Genomic DNA, 26,987 nt, shown 5'->3' on the forward strand with positions numbered 1-26,987 from the left:
TATAAATCCTGAAACCAAATTTCAGAAATCATTGTATTGTAGTTCCTGAGAAAAATGTGACGAAAATTTTCAACTTGGCTATCATGTGTAAAATCATACAAGTGTTTGGTAAACAGGAAGTTGTCGAGTGATGAATCTGAAAACGCATCACACGGTATAGCTGACTTATATAAATCCTGAAACCAAATTTCAGAAATCCTTGTATTGTAGTTCCTGAGAAAAATGTGACGAAAATTTTCAACTTGGCTATCATGTGTAAAATCATACAAGTGTTCGGTAAACAGGAAGTTGTAGAGTGATGAATCTGAAAACGCATCACACGGTATAGCTGACTTATATAAATCCTGAAACCAAATTTCAGAAATCCTTGTATTGTAGTTCCTGAGAAAAATGTGACGAAAATTTTCAACTTGGCTATCATGTGTAAAATCAGACAAGTGTTCGGTAAACAGGAAGTTGTCAAGTGATGAATCTGAAAACGCATCACACGGTATGGCTGACATATATAAATGTTGATACCAAATTACAGAAAGGGTGGATGTGTAGTTCCTGAGAAAAATGTGACGAAAGTTTCATGGGACGGACTGACTGACGGACGGACTGATGGACGGACTGACGGACTGATGGACGGACTGACGGACAGACAGAGGTAAAACAGTATACCCCCCCTTTTTTAAAGCGGGGGTATTTAAAGCGGGGGTATAAAAACGAATTGTTCAGAGAACAATTGAAGGTCTTTCCACATAACTTTTCAAAGTTATTGATAAGAAGCTAGTTCCTGTTTACTCAAAGTTAAAATTGGCATCCAACCACAAAATCTTCATACTGATGCGATAAAAAAGTGGTTTCCATATACTTTTGAGTGAAACAAGGAAGTTTATTAGCTACTTTCGGTTCAGTAAAAATCTTCATACTGATGTGATAAAAAAGTGGTTTCCATATACTTTTGAGTGAAACAAGGAAGTTTATTAGCTACTTTCGGTTCAGTAAAAATTTTCATACTGATGTGATAAAAAAGTGGTTTCCATATACTTTTGAGTGAAACAAGGAAGTTTATTAGCTACTTTCGGTTCAGTAAATGTCACTCCCGGTTTCATATGATAGCTTTTTTCACAATGATTCCAAAAATATAGTTCTACAATGTATATACTTTTGCCTGTAAACCAGGGGATAATTGGATACTTCCAGTTTATCAAAAGTCATTTCTAGTCTTTAGTGATATGTTAATGTATCTGAATTACAAAATATATGCATTCCTAGTACTTTCATGAAAAAGTGCAAAAATAGCTACTTAAAGTTTTGTCAAGGTCACTTCTGGTTGTCATTTTTCAATAATGAATAATTTTGAATAATGATAATCAGAACAAATACAATAGGTCTTTCCACAGAAAAGTGGAAAGACCTTATTATCTATAACATGAATAACTAGCATCAGTTAGATGTAAATGTACAGACTAAACTTACTTTTGCAGGTATTGCGTCCTTTTTCAGTGTGAGGAAATCATCATCATCACTTTCAGACTTGTCATCTTTATCTTCACTTTTAGATTTGTTATCTTTGTCCTCGCTCTCACTGCTATCACTTGTGTCACCTTCTTCATCTTTGTCACCTTCGTCATCACTATCACTTTCCTTGTCACTGGTGTCACTGCCACTATTGTCTTCCTTGTCACTGTCATCAGAATCACTCAATAAATCCTTGTCTGCCATTTTAGCTTTTAAGTACTGCAATAGCAATGTCATATTTTTTTATTTGTAAAGCAAAACTTTTGATATACACATCATTTTAAACACTACAAAGGTAACATGCATGAAAAACTTTTGGTAATTCTAAAAGTACTTGCCTTTTGTCTAACAAATCTAAAGAATGATTGTAAAATTGTGTAGGTCTACTAGAATATCAAAGAAGCAAGGATAATTGATGTATTGATTGTTGGTGCGTAAATCTATTTCCAACACTAGTGACTATGTTGTGATGGTCTGTTTTTATTGGTTGAGGAAGTCAGATTGCCTGAAGAGAACTTCTGCTAGAAAACTGACAATCCTAGTCAATTAAGATTGCAGATAAATGTACCTACCATGTAGGGGTTTGAACTCTAAACAACAGTCTTGACAGGTAAGTGAACTACTGAAAACACTCTGCCACTGAGGCACAAGAAAACGCAAGAAGAAGAAATGAGTTTAATAAGGCAGAATAGATAAAAGAAAAAAAAAAACGTCCCAATTTTTAACTTCTTTTTTAAAAGTATCTATTCTGATCTACCTCCACAGAAGAACATCTCTCCATAACTGAATGATTGTGTAAAATATGTTAAAACATGTTGTTGATGTGATTAAGTGTTTCTAGTTTGTTTTTTTTTTAATATACAGTTAACTCTCGTTGTCTCGAACTCGGTTGACTCGAAATTTCGGATGAGTCGAAGTTTTCACGTGGTCCCGAACTTTATTCCATACAAAAGTATGTAATTCGACTCCTGATGAGTCGAAATTGGATGAGTCGAAATTTCGGTTCAGTCGAACTAAATCTACGTTCCCAAGGTTAACAAAAGCATTCAAAATTCATTTTTTATCTCGAACTAATACACATATGTTAAAACATGACCTCCGGGATTTAAATGGATTGAAGAGTTAATCTGACAATACACGTGTAATTAAATTTCCGGTCATTGACCACTGTATTGATTTATGACATGCTATTTCCATGAGTGTTTACCTAAGATAATCTGTTATAGAATTTTGATAAATAATTAGTGATACATTGTTAATGTTCATGAAAAAGTATTTAAAATGTTTACAAAACAATTAATTTGTGATCTAATGAGCTTGGGTGTGTATAAAGTGAGGATTATGGCTTCCGTTGATGATCACCTAAAAACTACTCAAACGGCGTCTTTGATCTTGTTATATTTTTCTTTTGAAAAGAAAGAGTGAGATAAAACAAAATGAATAGAAATCAAAATTTTCTTAAATCTTTTGCATCCGAGAATAAACAATTTTGTCAGCTATAACCGACCTGAATAACGAAACTATCGATTGGAATTTACACTCTTGGAAAAGCCATAGGTTTTTTTTTTAATTGAAACAATTGAATAAGTAAAAATAATGTCATTATAATAATAAAAGACTGTGACATACAAATACATCGATCTGATACTAGAATATCGATCCCCTTGCCATATTCACCCGGATTTATTTTAGCTTTACCAAGCTAAGCAAGAGTTGCATCCCTTAGATTGTCGAACTTCCGGTGTTCGTTTGAGTCGAACTACGTGTATCTCGAAATATTTCTCTGGTCCGGCTGACTTCGACATAACGAGAGTCGACTGTACATTTATAGACCATTGGTTTTTCTGCTTGAATGGTTTTACATTAGTAATTTTTTGGGCCCTTTATAGTCTGCTGTTTGGTGTGAGCCAAGGCTCCATGTTGGAAGACCATACTTTGACATATGATGGTTTACTTTCACGAATAGTGATTTGGATGGAGTGTTGTCTTATTGGCACTCATACCACATCTTCTATATATCTATAAATTCAATAAAAGCAATTACTTGTCTGTAGGACAACATATTCAACATATTTTTCTCGCGTTATTTCACACTTACATCAAGATCAGACATTTTCTTTGGACTATCTTCCTCTGTTTTATCAACTTCCATCTCTATTGAAATAAAACAAAATACTCATCAACAACTATGTGACTGTTTACATATGATCATACAATGTTATATTTGAAATAAAATCTTGTAAATTCAGAAATTACTGAGTGTTTACATATATCATTGTGATTCTGGAACAATCGACCAAACTTTGAGAAATGTTAATGTTATTCCAGAACATGTTTCTTAAAAAATATGCAGTTAATCTTTTTCAATTATTTACTGAGACACCTCTTGTTCTGATAATGCATGTAATATTAAGCATAAACAATATTTCATTTTCAAAAGTGCACAAATGGCAAATATACAACAGAAACATAGGAGTTTGAAAACAAAATAACCCTATAAATAACCAGACATTAAAGAACCATCATGAATTAATGTAATGTATTACATTAGTGTGTGGATTAGGGGTGGAAAGAACCCTTTTTGAGGACATTTGGATTTGGCCTATATTTTGCAAGAATTTCTGATTTACATTTGATGAAAAACTCTCATTAAAGATTTTTTGGATCTAGGAAAAATTGCTTTATCTAATTTGGGAATTGCGGATTCAGCATTTTTTTCCTGAGGATTTAAGACCAAACCCCCTTCTACATGTAGATAGTTGTGTCATAACTGTTTTTATTCAATCAAAGATGATATTTACCAGTACCTTCAACACCACTGTCAGAATTCTCATCATCACTGTTGTCAGATTCTGTCTTTTTTGTTGTCATGGTAACTATCTCGTCATTGTTCCAGATTTGTTTTTTCCCACCTTTCATATGAGCATCAAGAAACTCTTCAAATTTTGGGTCATCTTTTAACTAAAAAAGAAGTATATTGTACTGAAAATTGTTTCAAAAGTAACAAGTAGACCATCATGAAAGTGACGAAAGAGCACAAAAGTAATTTTCTTACATCTTAATGTTGTACACGTATCTTAAAGAATGTAGTTGTAGAAAATGATCTCTACAAACCAATTTAACCAACACTGAAGACAAAAAATAAAATAAAACCATTATAAGGCAAATAAGAAGCTAATTAGTAACTGGGTATCAGTCGAGTGTGGGAACCAGTTCATATCATTACCTCTCCCATCATGTCCTCCAATGCCTTGTCTTTAGCTGTTTTCTTCTTTTCAGACTTGGACTGGAAATAAAAAAATAAAAAAATAACACATTAAATTTTCATATGTCTGAACTGTTACAAGATTAATAATCATGATAATCAGAAATGTTTTTTGTATTCATGACATCTTGTGTATATTTTAAAAGTAAAAATTGGTTAGACAAAGAGAAAATGTTCTTAAAAATTGCAATTTAAAGCAGAATGCATTTGTGGGTAGGTCTAGGTATAATTTTTGGTTAGCTTGCTTGTTAGCTGAACTGTGAAGTCATTATTTAGGTTAGATATACTACCCTCCTTTCGGATTAATCAAGTCCAACAGACAATTCAGATTAGATAAATAAATTAATAATCCAGTTACAAAGTTTAACAAGTAGAACACATGCTTTTATTTTGACTTACGCAATCAGCATCCCCCTTTTTAAGAAGTACAAAATAAGACGTGTAACAGTAATTATTATTTCATCGAAAATAACTCCCGAGTACTGCTGTATTGTAACGATAATATAGAATTACTTTCAAAGTTAAAAAGTAAAAACTTTTAATGTTTCCTGTAAAGAAATATTGTATCGTAATTCTGAATTCATTTCGTAGTTTACAATCAAATTGATACATCCGCGTTTCCGGTTTCTAGTCAGACTCGAAAGATGCATGTTGCATAGCATCGACTTGCTAGATAAATCATAAAGTCATTAAAAACCTTTTCATTTGACAATGTTTGAAAACGTCTGCTTAACAAATCTTTTAAACCTGTTACATAACCTGTACGAATCGTTTTGTCGTTGCTGCAAACCAGCCATACCGGTAATGGGTTCATGACTTCTGAATTTGACAGTGTCTGTGAAAAATCAGCTCCACATGATTTTTAACCCCCATAACAATTACCAAAAATAGCAAGAAAACTACATCATTGTACATGGGGACCTTCGTGATAGCTATTGGTCATTCTCGACTAAGGGAAAGGGAGGGGGCATGAGGGCTTGGCCTTTGAAGGGCTACAAACGACAATTATTGAAAAATATATATACTTCTATATAGTATTTATAATAAAAATTCAAATAAATATAATTTAAATAAGCAATGAATTAGCATGTTCACCTATCCTTATGTGGAGGGATGAAATACTTTCGATCGCACTACACTGTACGGCGTAGATACGGTTTATGATGGTGAAATTTCCTTCATCGTTCAATTTTCATCCATGGAGACCCCTGCGTACCTTGACCTATAATGGTTTACTTTTATAAAATATTACTTGGATGGAGAGTGGTCTCATTGGCACCTATACCACATCTTCCTATATCTATAAAACTGAATTTCTCCCAGCTTTTATTTGAATATCAAATATTTTCAGAATTATCTTGCCTGGGTGCAAAATGATGAGTCCCTAGACTGAACTGAAAATTTGTTGGTGAAACTCTATATGATTTGACAAAAATACTTGACCCCCTTTGTTCCCTGAAAAACAAGAGAAGAATAAAAGCACTCACAGCTTTATCAGGCTTTTCCTCTGTTTTGACAGCAGCTGTTTTGGCTTGGAAAGCTGAACTATCCTTAGAATATTGACTCCATGATCTTGGTTTATTCTGATCTCCAAAATCTTTCGCATATTCAACCTTTAAAAAAATAGAACTTCAGTAAGATTATGTTGTACATAGTAGTTTAAATATGGAAGTACATGTAAGTAACCTCTAATTCACAACATTGTGCATTCTTCCTACTTAAAATGGGGTCTATAGGTCCATTGCATTATTTAAGCTAATATTGAGAATAAAATTGAGAATTGAAATTGGGAATGTGTCAAAGAGACAACAACCCGACCATAGAACAGACAACAGCCGAAGTCCACCAATGGGTCTTCAATGCAGTGAGAAACTTCTGCACTCGGAGGAGTCCTTCAGCTGTGAAAACTAGCCGTCATGTTATAATGTAATTTAATATGTAATCTGAACTTTCAATTGGAAAAGACAGGTTAAAAATAATTAACTTTTACTGAAAAATTAAATATAGTTTTGTTAAATGTAAATCCAATACTGAAAATAGACAATAAGAGAATAGTACTGTAGATTCAGAATCTATTGTGTGCATTTAATATGTTTATTATTGCAATTTTGTCATTTTTGTCTAATTTTTGCGATATTCAGAAAAATCCTGTTTGATTAAAAAAACAGTTCAAAAATGCAAGTTTTAATTATTGTGACGATAACATTGTCGCATTTTACCCAATAATAAAAAACATTGCAATAATTTCTGAATTTATAGTATGTATTTTTCTTCATTTACTTTCCATATATACATTGATATATGTCATGCATGTTGATCTTAGATTAAACCTGAGTGACAACTTTTACTTATGTAAAATGTACACATACCTGTATTCTAGCTGTGTCAATAAATGTTTTGTTCAGAGAGTTCAAGGCATTTTTAGCTTCTTCGTCTTTACTATATCCAATAAAAGCAAATTTCCTGAAGCGACCATCTTTAGTGAACTTTAAGGTACAATCAGTTATTTCCCCTTTTGTACTAAATACAGTCCTCAATCTCTCTTCTTTTATCTAAAATTATACAATTGAATAAACATAAAAAATTCAGAAAATTCTGAATTTCACACAGGGGCTGATGGAAACCTTTATTTAGTCTGTGACTGCTACTGTCAGTCATTGAGTCATAAAGAGTAAATTTGACTGCTCTGAAATAAGTCTATTTATCAGCCATGTCAGTAAAACATGGAAAATGAAAGAAAAAAAAAATTGTCTCAAGATTCTATCTTGTATTATGAAGAAGCTTTTGAACAAAATGCAAAACTCCATATAGGATTTAGGTTTTTAAATATTTAACCAAAGAATGTTGATAAATATTGATTTCAAAAAATAAATTGTTTCTCGGGGCGCAGCTGGATACGCGGGCAGAGATCCAACTCTGAACAGTTGAGGCAAAAATGCTTGATACAGGTCTGAATTTGGATTTTAATTGAATATTTGACACATAATAGGTTTCTGACACAGAATAACTGTAGTCAAAGAACTTAGAATAGGTTATATGATTTGAATTAATATTCATTTGTTTTGCTTTAGTGCAATCCACTGTGTCTGTGCGAATTGACCCCTTCCCCCCCCCCAAAAAAAAATAATTAAAAAATATATGTAATGTATACGATTGTACAATTTTGGTTTTTGGATTACCTCCTTACACTGCCCATAAATTGTCTATTAACCAGTAAACCCCTTTTCCCCCCCAATTCCTAAACGGTTTGACCAATAACCCCCCAAAGCCCCCTTAGAAAATTTTGGAAAATTATATATAAAATCATGAAAGTACCTGAAAGTGAATATAACTTATCAACAAATGTTGTTTTTTTCTCCAGGTCAAATGAAAAATTCTTATTTTCTCCAATAAAAAATTACATTGAATAGATATTGGTATTTTGAATTCATTAGTTAAAGATTTTTATTAATATTCTAAAGTTGAGTATTTGCATCATCGCAAAACCTTTGATTACCTTCTGGGAGAAACTTATATATTTTATAGAATTCGTTTTAGATTATTATGTTGAATCCTCTGAAGACTACCATTCAGTCCAACCAAGGAAAGCCAAGCTTTCCATCCAACCTTTAGATTAGTGCATCTGCCATATGCCTTCTTAATACGGGTAACATTGAAGTCATTGAATGCTCCATTTCTACCTACTTTTGGCTTATCATGATAAAAGTTGTATTTTGTTGATTAAATTATATATTGTTTTCACTGTTTTTGGTTATCATTTACTTAGATATTTCATAGCGCTTTTACATTTGGCATCCATTGTCTCCGTTAAATCTGTTCACAAACCCAGAACAAACTGTGGTCCGCATCCCCAAATCTCCAGCAGAATTGTTCCTGCTACATCTGCATAGGTTTATTCAACTTGAAACTTTACTGGTTATTCATTTGGGCATTTTCAACTTTTAGATGTTTTACCTAGGATAGCCAACTCTCCAACTCCCTACACCAAGGAAATGTCGGAGTCACTCCGAAAAACTCCGATATTCCTCCCAAAATATTGGGAGGAATTTAGAAGTAATCTCTCCCAAAATCGCGTAAATGTTTATTGTGATAGCTGGCTCGCTCCCTACACCGAGGAATTAATTGCCCTTATCCTACTTTGATCTCTACCGGCACTCGACTGATAGGGTAATTGGATTACCTGACAGGTGGTTGTAATAAAGAATTACATTTCCGGTCTACTGTACCAGTTTAAGTGTCAAACAGGTGTATAATTTTAAATGTCTGTTAATACTAGTTAAGTTTAATTTGTGGTAATAATAAGTTAAAATATTTTCGTATTTCTTGCTTGCTAATCTAAAAATATCTTGACCTAAATGTACTTGCTTTTTAAAAAAAAAAGGTTTATAAAATATAGTGGAATATGTGAAAAACCCAATATTCTACTTCAAAGTTAAAGTCTTTATTTGAAAATTATGTGTCTAAAAGTTTTGTATATGTAAGTAAAAAGGAAAATTTATTCACCATTCGTTAGGCATAATAATGGCCCCATAATAATTATGTAAGTCTACGGCATTTTCTTTTTACGGTTAACTTATTGCTGAAATGAATAAAAGATTTAAAAGCAAAATGTTGTTAATTCTTTCAATTGCATTAAAGTTTTATAAAAAATAAAATCTGTACTTAATTTTGACCTGGATGTCTTCACCAGTAAATTAATATTTTAATTACAAAATGGACATACTTGTGTAAAAATAACCGGAAACTTCCGCTAAATTAATGAGAGCAGTTTAAAGAAAATCATAAAAATTATGTGTCTCAAAGTTTTGTATACATGTAAGCAAGAAAAAGAAAATATTGTTCACCATTCATTATGCTTAATAATTACGGCATTGTTGTTTTAAGATTTGTTGGCATTACTTTAGAATAATAATACATTTCGGTTACAACAGGAATACTTCCACAGCTGCATAAATTCGTCTTTGTATAATATTCATTTTCGCACAATGAATGTAAATTTGTGTATTTTGAACAGTGATCTTAAAAGATTTTAAAAACAATTATTTGCTGTGCGTAGACAATTCCACGATACACATCTCAGTTATCAACAGTTTGGGTTGAACTTGACTTTTGCTAAAAAAAGTTAACATGCATTTTATCCACAGCACGAATTTTTTATTAGGGCGGGAAATAATAACGTGTACCAGTAAACTCAGGTGACCTTTCTAACATCTTTTGTAAACATTAATTGGCTGACCGTCATAAACTTGTCAAAAACATGAAGACAGGTAGAATCATAGTAATTTAATGTGAAAATATTTTTTACACTTTTCAAATTAAAATGACAAAATTGATATAAAATACTTTTGTCAATTTGAAAACCGTTTCGTAAAATACGAAAATGACGAGCGCTAGCAATATCACTTCAAGTTATTTCCTTTGTTCAACAGAGTTGTCACTTTACAGTTTCTTTTCGTAATTTAAATTATTCAAGTCTGTATAAATGTACCGAGGTGGTGAAACATAATATTTTACATTGCTCAATAAATTGAGTTTATTGTTGATCCGATAAATCAACTCTGTGGTTTAGATAGGACGATCGTGTAATCTTAATCAAAGCCTTAAAGGCTGTAAAAGCAATTGCTGCCATGTTAATGTTTGGGGACTTTTATTTTTCATCCACATATATACAAGAATTAAACCTGACATGAGTGTTGTCTAGTTAAAAGTAAGAAGGTTTTAACTTTATATAAATAAAAGACTTTAGCAGAAAGTCATTTTTAATATGTTTTATATTTCACAAGGAGACAACACGTTTACCCGGCTAAAGTTGGGGTCAAATATACATGTGCTGAAACATATAACTCAAAAAGAAATCATCATGGATTATCCCCTGGTAGTGTTTGTAACTTCCTTGGCAATAATTTCCTTTATTGATTTAATTTTAACAATTTTCATTATTAATTTATATTTAACCATTAACACAAATGATTAAGTTAAAACATTTCAACTTTCCAGACGCAAATGTTAAAAAACGGGAAAGAAATAAAATATCTTACAAGACATAAACATGTAAAGAATAAATGTATATTTCAGCTTAATAAAAATATTTTCATAATGTTACTTTGTCATCATTTTTAAAACTAAGTTCCAAACATTATTGCTCAGTTGATATGTGTCCTTCTGATGCGGTACGAGCACAGGCACTTCTTTCTATCCATAGGAAGGTCGATTATCCATATAAATAGTTTTATATGGATAGTCGACCTTCCTATGGATAGAAACAAGTGCATGTGGGTACGAGATAACTACAATTCTCATGCAATCCCGAAAAGGGGGGTCATCACAGACAAACATGACATTAAATCGTTATCACTGAACTAGTAAAAATATATTGTATAGGGGCCAGCTGAAGGACGCCTCCGGGTGCGGGAATTTTTCGCTGCATTGAAGACCTGTTGGTGACCTTAATTCTGCTGTTGTATGTTTTTCTATGGTCGGGTTGTTGTATCTTTGACAAATTCCCCATTTCCTTTCTCAATTTTATTATACGAACAAGAACAAACAGCTCTACGTTGCTTTGATATTTATCAATTTTCAGGAAACATTGCGAAAAATGATCTTCAATATTTCGAAAACATGTGAAATAAAATTGCTAACAGGTGGACCGTCGAGTGTCAACAAACGTAGTAGACTTGTTCACTGAAAAGACGAGGATAATGGTTTCATCTGACATTTGTTATGCAAACCCAGTTTTGATCATGATATTTAAAAAGACGTACTTTTTTTCAATCTATGTATTAATAAAACTAGAAAATTCCAAATTGTAAATATCTCTTCATCTGGACCGACTTGGCATCTACTACGTTTGGACGGGTCCATTTCATTAGTAAGGTGATCGATAAATATTACGGAGTTTTGACAGAAAAGGAAAACGAACTTATTGTTATGTGTTTTCAACAAGGGTTTCGTTCCGCTAAATTATTTGCGCAAATAAAGTTTGTCTATTTTTAGATTACAGGTAATAATTTGACACTACGCATTAACCTGTGTATTATAGTGATTTTGATTTTACGATAAATGTATGAATGAACGATAATTTTATGAATGAACAAGAGCACCTGACCTCTTAAAGAAACACAAATTAAACATAAAAAACCGTATTTATTAGGAGATAATTCAGTTAAATTTTCAATACTAAATCAACAACTGAAATGAATCCATATTTTGTTGAAACATCGTACGAACGGCGGAAAACGGAATCGCATTTATAAAAATGTACTTTTTTTTCACTCGGACTTCTATGTTATTTGATAGTCAAACGGTTGACCCTTTAAATACAAAAATACATCTACAAGAACATATTCTGAAACTTCTTAAATCCACTAACTTTTTTTTTAAAGTTTCAAGCTATGTATTGCATTAGAAAACATACATAGGTGTTAAAGAATGACTGACCAGGAGCCTGTTTAACAAAATACTATGGCTTGATCTGGGCGGAGTCTCTGATCTGGGTCACAAAGATGGCCATACGCGACGGCATAAAAGCAATTGCTTTAAAAACTACATTTTTTTATTAGCAAGTTGATTTTTAATAAATGAACAATTAATGCACGGATATTGCTTATTGAGTAAGTCATAAAAGATTCTAATGGTGGCAAAATCGTCTTTGTTGACAGAACACAATGTAAGACCTGACTGGACTGTAATAGAAACACAAAATAACAAGTTTTTTCTTCATATTGTTTCGTTTGTACGTTTTATTTCAAAGATAATGGCATGGGACAAAAACATATTAGATAATAATTATCATATTCTAAATGATAATGTCACATCTTTATCTGTCCAAAAAAGGAAAACATTTGTTCAAATTTTAATACAATGATTTTTAAGCACACCTGTGCAATCAAGATCGATTAATGTACATAGGTAAATTATCTGGCTAATCCGATTATGTTGACAGTCAATGTTGTCACGGGTCATTAATTTTTAGTACATCCGATGGGCAATAAATCAATTAACAGACACGCAGTGTTGTGAGAGAATCTTTGGAGGAATTTTGGACTGAAATCTGCGGTACTCAGTGTGGCTCCAAAAAACACGGAAATCGAAAAAAAAAAACGATATCCAATTGATCCGTTTGAATGGTACTGTACCAGTAAACGGATGAAAACAATGTCAGCGACAAATTAATAACTTGTTCTCATAGATTCAATACAAAATAATGGTTACAGTTTCGCAAACGATTTCAGATGCTAATATGCATGATTCTTGGTGGAGACAAAAGATAAAGAATAGAGTAAAATGGCTAAATAATGCTGTTTATATGGGCATATCATTTTTGATAAAATAAGGTGTTAAAAATTAAAATAGACAGCAGAAATGATGACCCCTCCAACAATCGAGCTCCTAATGTTTCTGGGTATTGATTAATTATAAATCAGGCACCAATTGTACTTAATATGGGGACGAAGTCCCCAATTACGGTAGAAAAATCAATGAAAAAAAAAAAAAAAAAAAAATCTGGGAAAATTTCCCGAATTTTTCATTGTACTAATGAACTCAAAATCGTTAACGTTTTTTTTCAGATCTAGTTCCTGTTCCGGTTTTCCCGCATTTGCGCAGAAATCTGTCTTGTTTGCATATGACTTTGATTTTTTTTTTATATTTACCAGTCTAGTAAAACATAAGATTGGATCTCAATACAAATTCAATTTTAATAATTGTTTGATATGAAAAAAACGTTACGTTTCCTGATGAAAGCGTTTCTTTTGTTTACATCGAATATGACGTCATAACTTAAAGAACGTCACAGCTAATTCCCTAACAACAGAACCAAAATCGGGAACGTTACGTACGGTATTTCGGTTTCTTTTATCAACATGATTGAATTAAGAAAATAATACATACAGACTTCGTCCCCATTCACAGGTTATGCCTGCCTCATATTAATCAATACAACTTTAGATATGGTTAAAGATAACCATAAGGTATAAATGATAATTTAAATTTTATCCATAGTCATAGAATTTAGAAATATGTTTACTCATGAATTTTGGGCTAGCTCGTAATACGTAGTTTATCCCACTATTTTTCTTACCCCGTTAGGAAGATTTTTTACAATCAAACGAGACATTTTACTCTGTTAGGGACCTGTTCTCCCTTTTTACAATTTGTAAACACGTGAAACGTGAAAATCTACCGGAAGTGATTAAGTTATCTCCCTTACAAAGGACAAACATGAATTCGGCCTAAATCCATTCGCCCCTAAGAAGTAGGGTTTTCCGCCATACTACATTTTTATGTGACACAGGGAATTACTGTCGATCCCGTTGCGATTGGTACTCTTCTTACCTTTTATTAAAATTCATATAGAGGTATTCCGTTTATCTTACAGTCCTAATGGACTGCAAACATAAAAGTATGATCAAGTATTGTTTGAACTTTTGACATGCTGACCTGTACTACTTAAGGTGGTATGGGAGTCTAAAATAAAAATGATAGAATTTGTTCATACTTTGCCAAAACGTTGTATCTATTGATACATGTTGAAAAATATAATCAAAGCGCTGTAAGCGCTGAAGGCAGTTAACCAAAAACCAAGGCAACCGTAATTATGAAAACTGTTGCAATGTTGCCTCAACATTAAACATTCATATATAGTACATTCATGTTTATCTAATGATTTATTTATTAAGGCAAATAATTTATATGTTATCAAGGTTTCAAAAGCAATGCATATATCAATGTATATTTTTTATGGTGAGTCTGCAGTGGTACAAGTTCCCAATGATTGCAGTTGTTCTACTTGGTAGTTAACCTTGGTTTTATTTGACTGCTAGAAGATCAATTTGACTTGGTATGAACATGTAATAGTATGAATGGGCTGGTTTCCCTGGAAAGAAAACTGAGTTTGTGTTCTATAGTACAAAAGTTATGAGACACGAATCAGACAAATGTTCACTACAACAGGGATCAAAGGTGAGGTCTGAATGACTTGCCCATAGTAAATGTAAATGATTTGTTATTTTGTCCCATACATATGAATATATATAATTTAGGGGTGGGGATCTCAACGGTTTTCAAGTTCTCAAACAGGTAGGGGTAGGCAGAGGATTTAGGGGGCAGGGGGCCCGCCCCCGCCCCCTTTTTGGGAAAAAATTTGGTTGCTTATATAGGGAATCACTGAAGCGTGACTGGAGCGGGACCCTCTTAGGTCAGTCAGTGGGCCCCACTTATGAAAATTTCTGGATCCGCCACTGGGGGTGGGTGACCCTAGGGACTTCCCCTACATTTCATTTTATTTGTTATATTGTCCCATACATGAATATATATGGTTTAGGGGTGGGGATCTCATTGGTTTCCAAGTTCTCAAACAGGAGGGGTAGGGTGACCCAAGGGACTCCCCCTATATTTCATTTAATTAGTTATATTGATCCATACATGAATATATATTTTTTTGGTGTGGGGATCTCGACCGTTTCCAAGTTCTCAAACAGGAGGGTTGGGATGACCACAGGGATTTCCCTATATTTCATTTAATTTGTTATATTGTCCCATACATGAGTATATATGGTTTAGGGGTAAGGATCTTGACCATTTCCAAGTTCTCAAACAGGAGGGTGAACAGTGACCTCAGGGACTCCCCCTATCTTTCATCTGATTTGTTATATTGTCCCATACATGAATATATATGGTTTAGGGATGGGGATCTCGACCATTTTTAAATTCTAAAACAGGAGGGGTGGATGACCCCTAGTGACTCTTCCTATATTTCATTTGATTTTTCATATTGTCACAAACATGAATATATATGGTTAAGGGGTGTGGATCTCGACCGTTTCCAAGTTCTCAAACAGGAGGGGTGGGGTAACTCCAGGGACTCCCCCTATATTTCATTTTTTATTTATCATATTGTCCTATACTTGAATATATGCAGGGGCGGATTCAGAAGGGGGAGGGTTGCGGGCTTGCACCCCCCTTAAATTTGCAAAGTATGGGTTGTTCTCAGCTTAATAAAGAATATTCCGATAATTTTACCTCAATTTTTTTTTAGCCTCGCTCTGCTCGGCGAAAATTTAAGTTTGCGCCCCTCCTAACCTAAAATCCTGGATCTGTCCCTCATATGGTTTAGGGGTGGGGAGCTCGACCGTTTCCAAGTTATCAAACAGGAGGGGGTAAAGTGGCCCAAAGAATGCCACCTTTATATCATATGATTTACTTACATTAAGGTATATATAATATAGTTGCATTATTTGTGAAAATAAAGAATGAAACTTTAAGCTACTTTAATTGACCCTTCAAAATTGAGAAAAAACAAATAACCCCTCGAAATTTCAGTAATATGTTTACACTTTAAAAGCATCTCACATGCATTATCATCATTTATCATTTATAAAGAAAATTTAGACTGTGACCATGAACATGTATATTGTTAGATATACTGTTCCCAACTGTCACGTTGTATTGGATTTTTAAATTAAAATTTGTCAAAAAGTAATTTTGAGTTTCTGAATAAAATATTTTTTCTGCTTTTTCTTTCTTGTACATATATCTTTCGGTGTACAATAATAGTGTTTATATTCATTTACCATGCATAGATGTATTTTTTCACCTGCTTGGATTTATTTTGTAAATGATCGCCAAACCCGGAATTACCCTTATCCGCTTCCGGAATCGGATCCGATTTTGTAAAATTTTGTCTTCACAGCCGCCATTGTTATGTATTTACAATGTTGTTTTTGTCAATCAGATACGATTTTACTCGAATTTATACAATATTTGTCGGCGATTTTCTGTATAAAGCTAGCGGTTGAACAAAATGAACATCGCCGTCATGAATAATAATGATAAAAATAAGTTTTTAGCTCGTTTAATTGGAGACTTTGGTGAACATGGTGAAAAGGTTTGCAAAGTAATTTCTTATTTACTTTCAAATGTAAGGTGACTACGTCGGGCGTAGCTAGAAACCAACTATCCTAGTCGAAATTCCGCTTGCAAAAGTGGAAGGTCGCGGACCTCGGACCACCGCTAATTTGCACACCTGCCTCAAATTGAAAAGCTACGAAAATTTCTTTTTCTAATTTGAAATTGCCGCCAACAGCATGAACAGTTGAACTATTATATAATAGACTACTGACGTAGTTGTACTACGTATTGATGACAAACAATATTCCTACGACTTTTGTCATTTGGGAAATCTAAACTACTTGTCTTAAGAGATTTTCGGCGATTAAATATTTCATACAATTGTTCTTTGACATCTTAGCTAAAAGCACAAGTCATAATGAACTACACAAGGATTCTTAATAAGCACTACTTCCTATGTGTAACTTTAAAACTTTTGGATAAATCGACGATCATTTAAGGTTTTTCTGGTCATTTTTTTTGTAATCCAGAATAAAAAGTATTAAAAAAGTGTTCAATTAGTTATATATAACATAGTAGCAGGCTAGATAATAACAATGGCAAGTATTTCAGGATTTATTGGGTAGAACACAAATCTAGGGTGCTCGCATAATGCAGCTTAACTGCATAATAAAAATGATAGGTCACCGCGCATTTTCTCAAGCTACAGGTCGGGACAAAAAGACATATTTTGTATGGATTATACAGGAAAAAACACCATTTTGTGATTAGAAACTATACAAAATGATAGAATTGTTAAATACTTCAGAAAAAGATAGCTTTCAGACACTGCTTTGAGAATATCAAAAGAAAAGATAGGGTCACCGTACGTTTTTTCCGACTAAAATACAAAATAGGAAAATTCCATACAGAATCCTTCAGAAAATGCACTTTTTTAGAGTTACCTCCCCTTAAAATGCCAATTTAAAAAAAATTAAAAACAATCAAAAATAATTAACATTTGCAAAAATATCTATATTTAGAAGTTATATTCTTGTAAATTGGTACTTTTAAATGAAAATGTACATTAAACATCTGCATTCCTGCATCAAATTTTGCTAACTTGATGGAAAATCTGGACCTTTGATTCTCTGTTTTTTACAATCCAAGATGGAGGAAGACACCCATACCACCTTAATATTGGATGCACATTAGCCAATTGGTACATTTGGTATCTCTACTTAAGGTGGTTGGGGTCTTAATCAAAATCCATAGATTTTTTTTATAATTTGTTAAAATGAAATTTTGATCATTCTTTTTTCAAAAAATTATTTTAAAGATGCATGTGTAACCGGACTTTTTTTTCACGCTACAGGTTAATTGTGCAAAATTGTCAGATTTTGTAAAGAGTATGCATGGAAAATCCAATTTTGTGTGATCAAAAGAAAACTAAACCATTTAATTTTAAGATAACATGTGAGAAGTTAGATCTTATAACATTCTTTCAGGTATTAGAAAAAGAAAAAAAAAATGAGTCACCGAACTCAAGTTGTTTTCTTGCTACATATCAACATTATTTAAATTTTGGATGTAACGCTTCTTCTGATTGGCTTACGTTGTTATGTTTATCGTCAAGTTATCAGAATTCAAATGGGGACTAACTGTGCACCACTAATTGCAGACCTATTTCTGTATTGTTATGAGTTACAATTTATGACCAAAATCAGCAGATTAAGACCCTTCGAAGCAACATCTGATACAAAAAATTAATAATACCCCTACTATTATAATGGTATGATAATACTGAACCCCCAACGGGAGGGATAATGCTTGATATTCATACGATGAAGACACAATCTTTCAATCAGTTTAATTGAGGTCTGGAGCTGGCATGTCAGTAACTGCTAGTAGTCCTTTGTTATTTTTATATTTATCATTGTTATTTTGTTTAGTTTCTTTTGTTACCTATTCCGACATCCTACTCGGACCTCTTTTAAAATGAGTGTTACTGTGCGTATTGATGTGTGATTTTTTTTCTTCTGCATTGGCTATAGGGGAAGAGTTGAGATCTCCAAAAACATGTTTAACTTCGCCGCATTTTTGCTACTGTCCTAAGTCAGGAGCCTAGAGCTGGCCTTTGTTAGTCTTGTATTATTTTTATTTTTTATTTTTTTTAATATATATTTCGGAGTTTATTATGACGTCCATTATCGCTGACCTAGTACGTATTTTTGTTTAGGGGTCAGCTGAAGCACGACTCCGGGTGCGGGTTTTCTCACTGTATTGAAGACCCATTGGTGGCCTTCGGCGGCTTTTTATCTTTGGTCGGGTTGTTGTCTTTTTGACACATTCCCCATTTCCATTTATTTCCCCTACTATTTGAGTTATCTCTCCTTATTTTCCAAAGATAGGGGGAAAGTGAAATAAACAAAAATATTGTGTTTTGTAGAAAATACAGTCGTAAATATGATAAAACACACAATTTTCTATATTAACGCCTCTAAGTTATGTGATCGACTGGGTAGTAACTCAATAAAAAAAATCATTTTCTAATAATTACATTAGATGTTTGTTCGTTATAATACGTTGTTCTGATTGGCTACACTGCACTCTCGCGTTATTCCTTAGTCAATTTCATTACACAATAAAATTTATCATTCATGATGACACATAGAAGAAACTGCAAATACAATTATTGATTAAATGCAATATGTTATGTGACTATACTAAACTATATAAACTGTTTATGATATCTTACAAACTTTATAAGATATCTTATTGACTAATAAGATATCTTAATTCAATGATCTTGTAAAATGTAAGATATCTTTAATATATTTTTTATAAGATACATTGTATCTCATTAAGGAATGACTTTATCTATAGATATGAAAAGATAGAACAAGGCAGTACATATACAATCACTGACTTGTCTTAGATAAGTTGAAATTTACGACAACGGAAGCATGTCTATAAACATACCAAGACACAAATTTACAAACAACAACAAAAAAATAAAATAAACAAAATATTCTTATGGACAACAGGATGCAAATTGTAAGGTAATCCAGGTGCTTCAGATGAATAACATGAATAATAAAGCAGTTAAAGCTTTTAAAACTAGGCAAAAGAAGTCATCTACGTACAAATGTAACTTTAATCAGGAACAACCAAAAACATAAAAACCAAAGGATTTAAATGGTCAGATAATGAAGTATATGAATATAAAAAGTCAATAAATGCAGTTGGAAAAGAATTGAGACAAAATCACTTTAACTGTTCACTGAAACATAAATATTTTTGTTTACTAAAATCATTTAGAAAGTTAACAAAACAGAAAAAAATAGAATATAAAAAGAAAATCTTTGATAAACTTTCAGATTCGATGAATAAAAATCCTCAGGAATACTGGAAAATACTAAAATCACTAGAAAACAAAAATATAGATGGAGATGATGATTTAAAAGAAATGTTAAAGGACAGTGAAAGCACAATTAAACATTTCCAAAATCAAGGAAAGTTTTCAAAAATAAATAATGATTTTCAAACCAAAATTGAGCAAAAGCTGAAAAATATTGAAGATACTATAATTTCTTTTAACACGGAGACAGACAGGCCTATTACTTGCTCTGAAATTAAATGTATTTTAAAAAACTTAAAAAATGGAAAAGCAAGTGGTCCAGATAGTGTGTTGAACGAGGTAATTAAATTTAGTAGTCCAGTAACTACCAAAGCATATGCTAAACTATTTAATCTTATGTTAAAAACAGGACACTATCCAACTTCATGGAATTCTGCATACGTAACTTTAGTACATAAATCTGGTGACAAATGTAATCCAAGCAATTACAGAGGAATTTCTTTAATCAACTGTATATCCAAATTATTTAGTAGTATCTTAAATCAAAGAATGATTAAAACTATGGAAAAAAAATTAACTAATGCCCAGTTTGGATTTAGAGTTAATCATAAAACTGCAGACAGTGTATTTATCCTTAAAACTTTGATTAATAAATATATTCATAAAAATAAAAGAAAACTTTATGTCTGTTTTGTAGATCTTAAAAAGGCTTTTGATTCCCTTTGGAGAATTGGAATGCTTTATAAATTAGCTAAAATGGGTGTAGGGAAACATATGTTTGAAATAATAAAACAACAGTTTATTCATACTGAAGCATCTATAAAATATAATGATAAACATTCTAGATTCTTTCCCATTGACCAAGAGTAAAACAAGGGGACAGTATTAGTCCCACACTCTTCAATTTATTTATTAATGATATAGTTGAAAATTTTGACCATAAAGGTTCAAAACCCTTGAGAATATTAAATTCTGATATAGGAAGTCTTTTGTTTGCCGATGACCTTATAATTTTATCCGAAAGTAAAGAAGGTCTTCAAAATAGCTTAAATAACTTATCAAATTACTGTGAAAAATGGCAGTTATGTCTAAATACTAAAAAAACAAAAACAATGATCATTGAACAAAGAACTACAAAACTGGAACCATACATTGTAAGGTTCAATAATGAAAAAAATGATAACGTTACTGAGTATAAATTTCTGGGCACTCTGATAAAAAATAATGGAAATCTAAATGCAAGTTTAACAGTTTAGCCAAAAAAGCTAGGAAAGCTCTGTTTTCATTAAAAACACATGCAGCCTTTTTGGGAAATTTTCCTGTTAATGTATCCTGTAATCTTTTTGATTCTCTTATAAAACCAATTTTAACATATAATGCTGAAATATCATACATGGATACATATCAATCTTATTATAGAGCAAAAGGCAATTAAAATCCCAAAACAAAGATATAGATAATTTCCAATATTTGGATAAGACTCCCTTCAAAAAGGTTCATGTTAATTTCTGTAAATATATTTTAGGTACTAAAAAAACATCTGCTAATTTAGGTGTTAAAGCTGAACTTGGTAGACAACCAATAGAAAAATATATAAAAACACAAGCAATTCTTTATTGGGCTATATTAAATACTGAAAACATAAACCCATTGCTAAAAGAAAGTTATACATTAAGTAAACACCTTGATTCACAAGGAGTTTATACTTGGTCCACTTTTATAAAAGATTCAACACAAGAAATGAATATTGATATACAAAAAGTAATGCCCTGTCAAAATATGGAACAAGTTAACAAACTAAAGACTTGGATTAAGAATATTACAAGTAAATTTTATTCAGAACTACTGGAAAATAAAATTAATAGTTTGAACGAAAATAAACTTTTTCTTTACAAAAATATTAAAGTCAAACAAGACCAAGAATTTTATCTAAAATATCACAATTTTGAAACTAGACGTTTATTTTCAAAAATTAGAATTAGTGACCATAATTTGCTCATTGAGAAGGGCACCCAAACAGAAAAATAAATGAACAAATTGCTTTCAAATCGTATTCAAATCTCTTTCAAATCGTGATTCTGCGATTTGTTAGTACCATTTGCTTGCAATTCATTAAACAAATCATAAACAAATCAGAATTTTTCAAATTCCCTAAAACTGATTTCTTTGTGATTTCTTTCTATTGTATAATTTGTAAGCAATTTGTTTCTGTTTTTGTGTGATTTCTTTATGATTTGTTTACTTAGAATATTGTATGAAATGATTTGAAAGAGATTTGTTAACTTTGTAAGCTAGAATGGTGTTATTTCGTTATGATTTGTTAACTTTGAATATCATATGAAATGATTTGAAAATAAATTGTTAACTTTGTTAGCTATCATGGTGTGATTCATTGATGATTTGCTACAATGAATAAAATGTCAATGCATTCCAATTTATCTATCTCTCTGACTTCCGGTTGAGGTCAAATTCAAATTTCAAATACTGTTCTATATTAACTGAACAAAGAAGGTTGCAAGATGAAGAGTTTTATTCAGTCTATGAAAGATGACGGTGGTAAGGAATCTAAGTTATTTATTTATAATTTCAGTATCTCTTTATAATCATGATAATTTTGTACTGTAAGGATAATTTTCAAAACAAAAGTGTGTAAAAGATGAGTAAACAGATCGAAACATTCATTTAAAGACTAGATTACAGAGCCAGCAGACAAAATTCATGATGTTTATTTACCAGGTCCTTGGCAAAATGGGCAAAGCTATAATTACAATGTAGCCGATTTGTATCAAGACTAAGAGCCATCACCTATTCGACATCATTCTACTAAGTACACGTGGTTGCCCATGTTTTGTTCAAATTTCGTAATAGTCAAATCGGGAAAGAAGTAAGAGAAACCTACACAGAGCGAACAATGCATCCCTCCTCACAACCAAAGATAGTACTCCTTTTTACAATTAGAGGAGTAGCTATTGAAGGTAAAATGAAGACAATTGCGCTTCAAAGTTTGAAGGTTTCAGGGGCAGAACATATTTTTGATAGGGATGTAAATGATTTTATCTGTGAATTGATGATTGATGCCAATTTATTTCCGATTTGCTTATGATTTGCTTATGGTAGGAAAAAATGATTTACTTCTGATTTGTTAAAAATTTGATAACCATTTGTTTATAATTTCTTCATAATTTGAAAACAATTTGTTTATGATTTGCTTGAGGTAGGAATATGATTTACTTCTAATTTATTAAAGATTTGATAACAATTTCTTTACAATTTCTTAACGATTTGAAAACAATTTGTTTGTGATTTGCTTGAAGTAGGAAAGCAATTACTTCTGATTTGTTAATGATTTCAAAACAATTTCTTGACAATTTGTTTATGATTTACTTATGAATTGTAAGCAATTTGTTCATGATATGTTATTGTGATTTGTTAGCTCATTTGCATGTGAAATTTTATCACTTTCAAATCACAAAGAAATCATACAATTTGTTTATCATTTGTTACCATGATTTGTTCCTCAATTTTTTTTGTTTGGGCAGATATCTAAAAATACCTCGAGACAATAGAACATGTCCAACTTGTAAAACCTTAGAAGATGAAAATCACTTTCTCCTCCACTGTCAAATTAATAATGTTTTACGTATAAAACTTTTTAATGACATGGCAATAGATAATCCTATGTTTCCAAATCTATCTGATACTGAAAAACTAGTAGTCCTACTAAATCCTTCTAATATAAACCAAGTGAAAAAAACAGGTTCCTTTATAAAACAGTCTTTAGAGCTGAGGACAGGGAACTCTTAGTTAGTTTTACTTGTATATATATAGATAAGTGTGTGTTCAACTCAGTTATTTTATTGTTGTTGTTACTTTTGTTTATGTCACAAGTATAATGTTACTTATATGACAAATAAAGATTATTATATTATAAATTTGGGATGTCAGATGGCCTTTTAATTTTTTTTAATCCAATACATGTGAAGCCAACATTGTCTGAGGAAGTTGAATCACCTTTGTTTCTTATATTAAATTCTGAATTCATCAATGGATAATTTAAAAAGTTAGAAATAATATCAGTGGATAAAAACATGCGCCAAGTACTTGACAAATGATACCTGAAGGGACTAGCAGTCCACCAACTGGAATATCTTCCTACTGCTAGTAATGAAATTAACAGTTTGTGTTGTCTGTAGTGATTTTATGGTAAGACACAGATTTTCTGTAATAAACTGAACCTATAATGGTTTAATTTTACAAATTATGACTTGGATGAGAGGGTTGTCTCATTCGCATTCATACCACATCTTCTTATATCTATCAAGTTAAAATGTTTACCTTTTTTCTTTTACAGGCTAATATGGCATCTGCATCTGAAATTGACTGTGGTCCTTGTAAATATCGCACTATTGTAGTTCCGGGGATAGTATGGTGTCCAGTATGTGAAGAGGGATTATGCAGTGAGTGTCTTGATCACCATAAAGCAGTAAAGGCACTGAGAAACCATGATACTATGCCAATAGACTGCTACCAAGATATTCAAAAGGAAGTGCATGATTTAGATTTGCAGTGTACACTCCACAATGAAAAGTATGAACTGTACTGTCCTGTTCATGAAGTTCACTGCTGTTTCCAATGTGCAAATTCCGAACATAACAAATGCACAGGAGTAACTCTTCTTCATAAATTTATAGAAAACATTAAATCATCAGCATCTCTTGTTAGTCTAGAACAAGCATTACAAGAATGGATAAAACACTTTGAAAAGTTAAAGTTAAATAGAAAAATAAACATTGATAGAATTGAAAAGCAGGCATCTGATATGGTAGAAGAAATTGGTAATATTAGAAGTGATTTAGAAAACCGAATTGCAGCTGTTGAAAGCCAATTGAAAACTGATTTAAAGTTGCAAAAGAGTGAACAAAAAAGTTCCATTAAGAATGTAATTGATCAATTAGAAAGTCATAGCAATGTCTACATTGAAATGTATTCAGCTCTTTCAAAATTAAAAAAGAATGGGACAAACTTCCAGTTATACACCATCATTAAAAAATATGAAGCCAATCTGCTAAAAGAAGATAAAGCCTTAGGGTTAACAGAAAATGAAAAGGGAATTCAGGAAATAGATTTTTTCTTTTCTAAATCATCTGAGATTGATCAGTTTCTTACCAAAGATTCCAGTTTTGGGATAATAAAGATAAATCCTTTACCCCCAAGTTGCAAAATGAGTATCAGAAAAGACCACACTGCCCAAATGCTTTCAACAGAAATGGTAAATTCTGCTGTTATTTCAAAGGGACCAGTAACAGTTCAAGATCCTGAACATGCAGTTATAAACAGTCAAGAAACGTGGTTCAGTTGCTTCAATGGAATTTGTAAAACATATAAAGACTTACAGCTTAGCAAAAAAGTATGACAATATAGAAGATGCTAATTTTTCAAATGCTGTTATTTTACCCTCAGGGGATATTATTATCACTGATTGTGCAGAACAGGGTGGCATTTTAGTTTTTGATAAAAATGGATTTTTGAAATCAGAAATTAAGAATCTCGGTAGAGCTCATTGTGCTTGTTTAGTAGATAATAAACATTTAGCATTTTCATTCCCAAAAAATGAAAATGTAAAACTATTGAGCATTGACCACATGAAATTACTAAACACTTTTAAGCTTGGCTCCACATGTGTTGGATTAGCATCTGCACAAGGAAATATTGTGGTCTGTACTAGACCCTCTAGGCCAAAATTAAAAATATGTTTGTTTCCCCTCCCCCCACCCGGGTCAAAAATAAGCCCCCGGGTCAAAAATTATTTTCCACAAAAAAATCGAAATTATTTTTTTCCTGAAAATAATTTGTTTCCATTTTTGGAAAGTGCTTGAAAGCAGGATTGATAATCTAAATAAATACACTCAAATTGAGCACAAACAACTGATAAGTGGCCTGGACTGGACAAGTCAAACAATCCATGTGACCTGCATGCTATGACAATCACATCCAGTTAAAAAAAAAAAAAAAAGAACCTGCCTTCCTGGTCTATTTACAAAGGGTAGACCCGGGGGAGGGGAAACAGACATTCTTTTAAATGTGGCCCTAGTATATTTGTTATAGACACGTCAAATGGGAATATTTTGAAAGAAATGGATTTACACTTGAATTATATTACTCATGTGCAGTTTTATCAGACACATATGTTGATAACACAGGTGAATTCAAATATCATTTGGTGTTTTGATAAATATGGAAATGAGGAGAAAAAATTTGACTTTGGAAATAAGGACTTCAGAAACCTGTGTGTTGATAAATATGGAAATATTTTTGTTTCTGAAGTAGACTCTAACAAAATTTATGTACTTTCTTTCACCAGTGGAAAGACAAGAGTTCTTCTGAATGAAAATAATGGGTTAGAACAACCAAAAGCCATTGCATATAATGAAAAGTCTGATTCCATTGTGATTGTTGGAATGAATGGTATTTTCTCTGCCATTTTTGACATTATCTATGAATAAAGATAGGAAATAAATAGTTAAAATGGTCTAATAAAAAGTGTCAAATTCTGGAAATCACTTGTTTGTAAGTTAAGTATAAAAGAGACATTAACCTCGGCTGAAGGTCAAGGCAGAGACATTAACCTCGGCTGAAGGTCAAGGTAGAGACATTAACCTCGGCTGAAGTTCAAGGTATCAAATTGCCATCTCTTCACTCTCTATCATCTTCTGTCACTTCAACTTATGCAATAGTGAAAAATAGATTAACATGTTAGCAGAATTGTTTTCTTCATTTAAACTTTTACACAATACTTATCACCTCAAATCATAGATCAAATACAATTTTGGGTAGCTTCACTTTTACGTACTCTTAAGTTATGTCCCTTTAAAACATATATGCAAACATTCCCCATTTATTTATATCGATTATGGTTTATCAAAATTAAGACAATTGCATGATGACATTGCAAATATGTTTGTTGACCAGTAGAAAACAACAACATACTGTAAGTATCATTCACAGAAAGTTTGGTTGATGTAGTAGTTT

At 32.0% G+C, this 26,987-nt stretch overlaps 1 protein-coding gene and 1 long non-coding RNA gene across 3 annotated transcripts in view; one reads left to right on the plus strand and one right to left on the minus strand.

The window, feature by feature from the left end:
• LOC143075590 (putative RNA-binding protein 19) overlaps positions 1 to 13,984 on the minus strand; it is a 40,761-nt gene extending 26,777 nt beyond the window's left edge. The window contains exons 1-7 of one of the 2 annotated variants that reach the window (XM_076251057.1): positions 13,851 to 13,984; positions 7,141 to 7,323; positions 6,259 to 6,384; positions 4,733 to 4,792; positions 4,314 to 4,467; positions 3,605 to 3,660; positions 1,465 to 1,725 (exon numbers count right to left, since the gene is read on the minus strand). In XM_076251057.1, the coding sequence (XP_076107172.1) occupies positions 1,465 to 1,725; positions 3,605 to 3,660; positions 4,314 to 4,467; positions 4,733 to 4,792; positions 6,259 to 6,384; positions 7,141 to 7,323; positions 13,851 to 13,886 (876 nt within the window). In that variant the 5' untranslated portion in view covers positions 13,887 to 13,984. Of the gene's footprint in view, positions 1 to 1,464; positions 1,726 to 3,604; positions 3,661 to 4,307; positions 4,468 to 4,732; positions 4,793 to 6,258; positions 6,385 to 7,140; positions 7,324 to 13,850 lie in introns of both variants that reach the window. The other variant, XM_076251056.1, reaches the window with a different exon arrangement.
• Positions 13,984 to 26,515, plus strand: LOC143075592 (uncharacterized). The gene is made up of 3 exons (XR_012978358.1): positions 13,984 to 14,091; positions 24,310 to 25,692; positions 26,050 to 26,515. It is a non-coding gene; the product is annotated as an uncharacterized LOC143075592 (long non-coding RNA).
• Positions 26,516 to 26,987: the final 472 nt, after the last annotated feature.

Source organism: Mytilus galloprovincialis, chromosome 5 (genome assembly GCF_965363235.1).
Source record: "Mytilus galloprovincialis chromosome 5, xbMytGall1.hap1.1, whole genome shotgun sequence".
Taxonomy (NCBI): domain Eukaryota; kingdom Metazoa; phylum Mollusca; class Bivalvia; order Mytilida; family Mytilidae; genus Mytilus; species Mytilus galloprovincialis.